Source organism: Tenrec ecaudatus, chromosome 9 (assembly GCF_050624435.1).
Source record: "Tenrec ecaudatus isolate mTenEca1 chromosome 9, mTenEca1.hap1, whole genome shotgun sequence".
In the NCBI taxonomy this organism is placed as follows: Eukaryota; Metazoa; Chordata; class Mammalia; order Afrosoricida; family Tenrecidae; genus Tenrec; species Tenrec ecaudatus.
The window spans coordinates 91,748,455-91,755,158 of NC_134538.1; the positions used below are offsets into that span (position 1 = coordinate 91,748,455).

The 6,704-nt window shown below is 42.2% G+C and overlaps 1 protein-coding gene across 1 annotated transcript; it reads left to right on the plus strand.

Annotated features, from left to right (window-relative positions):
* The first annotated feature begins 2,534 nt into the window (after positions 1-2,534).
* SOSTDC1 (sclerostin domain containing 1) lies at positions 2,535-5,788 on the plus strand. Its single transcript, XM_075557589.1, has 2 exons — positions 2,535-2,739; positions 5,373-5,788. Exons 1-2 carry the CDS (start codon positions 2,535-2,537, stop codon positions 5,786-5,788), a joined length of 621 nt encoding a protein of 206 aa, XP_075413704.1.
* The last annotated feature ends 916 nt before the right edge of the window (positions 5,789-6,704 follow it).

The window sequence follows — 6,704 nt, forward strand, 5'->3', positions numbered from 1 at the left end:
TTTGGTTATTAACCAAAAGGTGAACATTTTGAACCTGCCACCATCCCACAGGCGGTAAATGTAGCTCTAGTTCCATAAAGATTGATCGTCTGGGAATCCTATAGGACAGTTCTGTTCTGTGCTGGAGAGTGCTATGAGTTGGAATCAACTGGAAGGCAATCAGTTTTGGTTTGGTATAGTTGGCAAATGGAGCAAACTTAATGCTCGGCTTCACCTACCAATGAGGCAGAACTATGAGCAGATGGTGCTTGTCTTGCTCAGATGCAGTATCGGGACTTCATGTGTGCTGAACACACAGCGGGACGGCACCCGTTTCGAATGTGCAAGGTAGTGAATGGTAGCAGTGCATCCAACTTTCCACTGGCCTTTGGACAAGCAGGTGGAAGCCCTGCCCCTGTGAGTCTCACCTGCAACTAGAGGTTGCCTATGAGCCTTCCCCCAACAGGTTGCTGGCATTCCTAGAAAAGTTTACTGAAGACTTTGAAGATAAAGTGGTTTTCAACCAAGGCCAATTTTGCCTACCAGAGACATTTAACCACACTTGAATGAAGAGTTTCTGGTTGTTGAGATTGGGCAGGAAGGAAAGGGAGTGAGGTTGTTGCTTGGAGATAGTGGATGGTCAGAGCTGTTGCTAACTATCTAGGAATATGGGGGTTTTCACTTGATTTTGAATCAGGTTATACTGGGCATTGTAAGCAAAGCAATCTTAAATTAAGGTTGTCCATGTTCAGGCATCTGAAAATAAAAGAAGCATATATTCATTACATTATTCATGTAAACTAAATAAAACAGAGAGGCAAGGAAAGAAGGCAGGCATTATGCAGGAAGATGAGGGTCAAGTGAGTCTCTGTAGTAGAATTCCAAACAGAAGCTTTCAGAAAGGGGAAGCTTCCATCTCTGAACTCCTGTGGGGGGTTTCCTTGTCTCAATTAATAGTACACCCAGTAACCTTTTCTAGCTATTTGCCCTCCCAGTCACGTGTCTGAAGCACATGAGTAGAAGTCTGCCCATCTTTGCTTCCAAGGAACATTCTTGTTGCATTTCTTCTGACTGCTTTGTTCATTCTTCAGCAGTCTACAGTGTATTTGATTTTTTGCTACTATCAAAATTTGAACACATCCATTCTTCTTGTTTTCCTTCTGCACTCTCCAACTTTCTCATGCTTATGTCGAAATGGTTGGGGCCTTAGTCATTGAAGTACCCCTGGATAACTAGATAGACATGAAAGTAGAAATCTATGAGGGGACTTACATTTTTCAAAGGGCAGAAGTTCAAACACAGAGCCCCCCTCCCCCACCATATGTGTAGCTATTACCAGGTGCTAAAAGTTTACAAACAAGAGAGAAACAAAATGTCCGTGCTAGAGGTCATCCTGCTGCCCTTTACAGAACAAAAACAGATTTGTCAGTTAAAAAGTAATTATTCCATTTGAATTGGCTTATACATTACGTGAAGTTCATGTTATTATTTTTTCCCCTCTAAGGTACAGGAATCAATCATTTTAGCTTAACTTCTGGAACATCTATTCCGAGTATAAACTAGGTAATTGAGAAAAATACAGTGTGTTTTAAGTGGATATCAGATTCCCAGGAAGTAATGTTTAATAAATACAAGTAGAATGCACATGGTCCTGTAGCCAATTTTTAAAACTTGAAAAATATATCTTTGGTAAACAATGATCTGTGAGCATGGCTTCCCTGCGTGTGAAATAATGTGAATGCTAATGCTCTGTCACATTCTTAGAGTGAAAATTGAAAATTGATACAGTTACTTTAATGCAGACAGAACGATGCCCATTATTCCCTGCACAGAACCTCTGGCAATGATTTACCCAGCAGCACCGTAGCTCATGCAGATCAAAGCTGCATTATTTAAACATGTCTGGGGGCATGTTTTAGCTTTGTGCCTTATACTTTAAAGGTGTGGGTGGAGGGGGGCCTGGGGGGATGGGGATAGTTTGCTTCTTGAGAGACAAAACGTGATCAGCTTAATGCCAGTCCGACAATATTTAAACTCACAAGAATTCCTGCCATATCTGGGAAGAATCCCCTTTTCCACCCCCACCCCCCACTCTCAAGTCTGCAGGGAATACAAAACAACTGTGGGAAAGTCAATCTCTTCAAACACACAGCAGTATATTTTCATTTAAATTAATCCCGAATGTGAGCTCGATTTCAGAAAGGGAAGCGGCAGAGGAGAGACAGTTTGAAGTTGCTATAGAATGTGCCTGGCTGCTTCAGCTCGCAGACAAGTGATGAAGTCCAAAGCTGAAATCTCAGGCAATTTGTATACCAGGCTCCTCCTTTCCTGCAGCCTTCTCTTCCATTGGTAAGATTCTTTTGCAGGGTCATGTAGGGACCCCACCCCTTCGCTCTGTTTTCCCTCTGCAGCTCTACACAACTTTACACCTGAATGAGTGCCAAACCTCTGTGCATATATAGGGGGACCCTGGAGCCGGAATTTCACAGTTACAGTGCTGAGGCAGAAGGGAAGGAATTAACCAGCTCCTCAGCCAAGCAAATCCCCTGCTCACCATGCTTCTTGCTGCCATTCATTTCTCTCTCCTTCCCCTTGCATGCATCCTCACGAAAAGCTGTTTGGCTTTTAAAAACGATGCCACCGAAATCCTTTATTCACATGTGGTAAAACCTGTTCCAGCAAACCCCGGCAGCAACAGCACGTTGAATCAAGCCAGAAACGGAGGCAGGCATTTCAGTAACTCTGGAGTGGACCGGAACAGTAAGTGTACAGATTTTTTTTCAGGGGGAGGGGGTGGTCTTCCTTCTTTTGGGTTGTTTTAACTCACCTTCCTGTAGAACGGTTTGATTACTAACTAACCTGAACTGTCTGTATTTTGCTCAACCATCTGGGAGTAATCTGCTGCCCCTGTCGATGGCATTTTCCTCCGAGGTGGTGGTTTTAAAGTTAACATAACTATCAAAGTGATTTGATAATGCCCTCCCAGACTGAAGTTTGAGCCAGCCTCCAAAACAATCATATTCAGGCGTCCGTGAGAATTTTAAAAAGCATTGATCTAGAGGCGCTACATTCTGCTTTTTTGTTCCTCAGTTTATTTCAGTGCATGGGTAATTCTTAAAAAAAAACCAAAAAAACAAAAAACCCAACAAACCTGTTAAGGTAAAGGGCATAAAGGAAAGTACAAGGTGCAAAGGAAAACTTCCGGGGAAAACAGAGAAGATTACTCACATGGATTTCGGAAATATGTCCAGTGGGGTAAACTTTTGATGGTCTAGGTAACAGTTAAAACTAAAAATGGTGGAGGATCATATATTTTTGAGACACTTTCTTATTAACCATTTCAAAATGTAGGTCTTGCATATGCATGGAAAAACTGGGCGAAATGTCATCGTTTTAGCTAGTAGAAAGCACAGACCGCACAATAATGCTTTACGCAGCAAGCTTTCCACCTCCCTCCTGTAGTTCCCCCTTCTGTTTGCCTAATTGCTAAACTAATTGGCCACTTGTTAGGGGGATTCAGATTTCTGCTCTTAACTTTTGCTTCCTGCTCTGCCTGGCCTTTGGAAGGATTCGTATGCTAATCATCAGCTTTTAAGAGAGAGACAGAGTGTATAGGAAATCTTAAACAGACTTCTCTGCCCCTCCTCCATTTAATGAGTCCAAGTAGTTTTGACCTTTGAAAAGTCAGCGCAAATATGACTGCTAATGTCTTTCTAAGGAAACTCAGATGTTTTAACCTTCATGAAGAGGGTTGGCATGAAAAGTACACAGGAAATCGCTACCTGAAGCTTACTCACTGGCTTACTGAGCGATGCGGCGGCCATTCATTGTCAATGAACTGTCACTGCAGAACTGCTGAATCTGTACATACAGGGGAACAAAAAGCTAGACAAGTCAAGCTCGTCTCCAGCTGCTTCCAGACGCATTCCTAAGACAGCTGCAGGAAGGTAGCCCAGAATCTGAATCAGACAGGCAGGCTACACCAGCCGGTCAACTAGCTCACCTCTTGCATGCCAAAGCCCTGCATCTGTATAGTTCTACAGATTGGGCTGCTAACCGCAGGGTCAGAGGCTACAAGTCGCTGTGCAGGGGACAAAGGCTTTCTAGTCTGGTACAGAGAACAGTCTCTGATGCACTTATCTTTTTTGAAACCATCAGACTCCCTTCAGGCTGCACCTCAGAAATGGTGGGCAGAGCGAAAGCTGAAACTCTGAATTAGGTGTCTACTTTCATTAAGCTTTCAGTGCTCTAGGAAGGACTGTCTTAGAGCTTTCCTTTCAACAGCATAGACTCGCTAACTCTCTTTCACAAGTCCTGATTTCTTTTTAAGCATTGTAACAAACAATTTTCCTCAAGTTTAGAAGGCAAAGCAGTGGTAAAGCAACTTCAACTATTTCAAAGTTAATTTTTGCTTGAATTACATTAGGCACGTCTGAAGGAATAACCAATCAGAGAACGTGCTAATCAATCCAAAATAACTAAACAAACAGTTTCCCTGAACAATGTTGAGGAAATGAACACAGTGTTTCCTTTGGCAACTGTACATCCGTCTTGCTAGGCATTTCTCTGCTGTAAAATGCATGGAAACAATCTCCAAGTTGTTATGGCAACCATACGTTCCTGATTTAGGTTACTTGTCTGTTCGTTAAATATTGAGTTATAGTGGCATTTTTCATCGTAAACATTTTGCTATTTGTGTTTTTTAAAAGATAACCTGGGAATCTAGGCGTAAGATGTAGTTGTGAATTTTGAGAGGCAAAATGTCAGACTCAGTACATATATGTATGTGCTACTCTCTCTGCAGACGAATTCTGTGATTGGAAGAAACCTTACAACATGCATGTGCAGTGTATGCCGTATTTAAATACTTTCCACATTTTCTTGCATTTTTTTGAAAAAGAAAACCTTATTAAAAGCACTTGAAGATGTTAAAAACATGACCCTTGAGAACATTAAAGTGTACTCCTTTTAGGATGACTATTTACATATGAGAGTTGATTAACCCTTACTATGGAAGGAGGCCAAAAAAGGGGATTTTCAACGGTTTCAATAAACAATTAGCTATGTAACACTTTAAAAAGCAAAAACAAAGGCCTAGACTTTGTCCCCCTAAGACAAGTCATAACCATAGAAACTGATGACGTTCTTGAAAGAGTCTCCACAACTATCCAAGAGATCTTGGAGCTCATCCCCCCCAGCCCCCAACCCCACCCCACCCCTACCGGCCAAAAAGGTGTCTACTTTCTATTTGGCAATTTGTTGTCATTTGAATATTGTCTATCGTTGGTTAAAGAATACATTATTTTATAAGCTTATTTGTCATTCAGGCTAGTATTATTTTAAAAGCTTCTGTCTGCTTTGAATTTTCTGATGCACGATGTTCACTGTTGCAGCTCGGGTTCAAGTGGGCTGCCGGGAACTTCGTTCCACCAAATACATCTCCGACGGCCAGTGCACCAGCATCAGCCCTCTGAAGGAGCTGGTGTGTGCGGGCGAGTGCTTGCCGCTGCCGGTGCTCCCCAACTGGATTGGGGGAGGTTATGGACCCAAGTACTGGAGCAGGCGGAGCTCCCAGGAATGGAGGTGTGTCAATGACAAAACACGCACCCAGAGGATCCAGCTGCAGTGCCAAGATGGCAGCGCGCGCACCTACAAAATCATGGTGGTTACAGCCTGCAAGTGCAAAAGGTACACTCGGCAGCACAATGAGTCCAGCCACAACTTCAAGAGCGTGCAACCTGCCAAGCCAGCTCAGCATCACAGAGAGAGGAAACGAGCCAGCAAAGCCAGCAAGCACAGCGTGAGTTAGAACGCAGACTCTCGGAAGTGGACTGACATGAGCATCTGCTGGACACATCTGATTGCTTGGACGACTCCAGCCTGCCATCGCTATTTTCTCACTTGAAAATGTATGCTTTCTGCTTTGATCACATCCAGCCAGCTGTCCTAAGTGTCAGGACCGTCTTTGGGAATCGCTTTTTTCCTTTTCAAGTTTTTGCAAGGTGTACCTATATCCGTGCGTGCAATTGCGTTGTTTTAATGCCCCAGTGCTTCTTACAAGACTGGTGATTACATATCTTTGCGTATATACCAATGACTCATTACACTTGAAACCAAAAAGGATCTGTCAATGGCCTGCCCTCTCCCAAATACCCCACATAAACATATAAATAAAAGCCCCTTCTAATCTAAAAAAATAAATTAATTAATGGTTGCTATGATCTCCTCAAAAACACTTCAGAGAGGTGCTTTCCACCCCCTTTGGTAATGTTCATGAGAATAGTTTAGGAGCCAGGAGTGACCTTCCTTTGAAAGCAAGTTAAAGACCTTGTGGCATTTCACTTCAAAACCAAGCCCTGTGGCTTTTCAGTGTCATAGGATGAAATTATACCCTGCATGCTGACCCTCACCTGTAATGGAATGCCAAAAATGCATGGCAGCAGCAAATAGGTAAAACCGATTCACTATTTATTTGTCAATGTTATTATTTAATGACCTTTCATGTGATTTTTTTCAACATGTTGATTTTTTATGTTTTGAAGGTTTTTCTTGTGCCTAAATGTTTTCCTACATGACTTGTGGTTACTCTAGAAATATGAGAATACATTTTGTAGATATGTAAAATAAATATTGTAGTCTCCTTGTAATACATGTTTCATCATGAACTATACCAATAATATGGCTCTTTATAAATCAGTAAGATGCTTTGTAAAGCTGAACTATGT

What these genes read in the sequence shown, in the direction of transcription:
- SOSTDC1 (XM_075557589.1), top strand. Translation starts at nt 2,535, where the DNA reads ATGCTTCTTGCTGCCATTCATTTCTCTCTCCTTCCCCTTGCATGCATC. An exon ending in CTCTGGAGTGGACCGGAACA is followed by an intron (nt 2,740 to 5,372) that starts GTAAGTGTACAG and finishes TCACTGTTGCAG; the next exon opens with CTCGGGTTCAAGTGGGCTGC.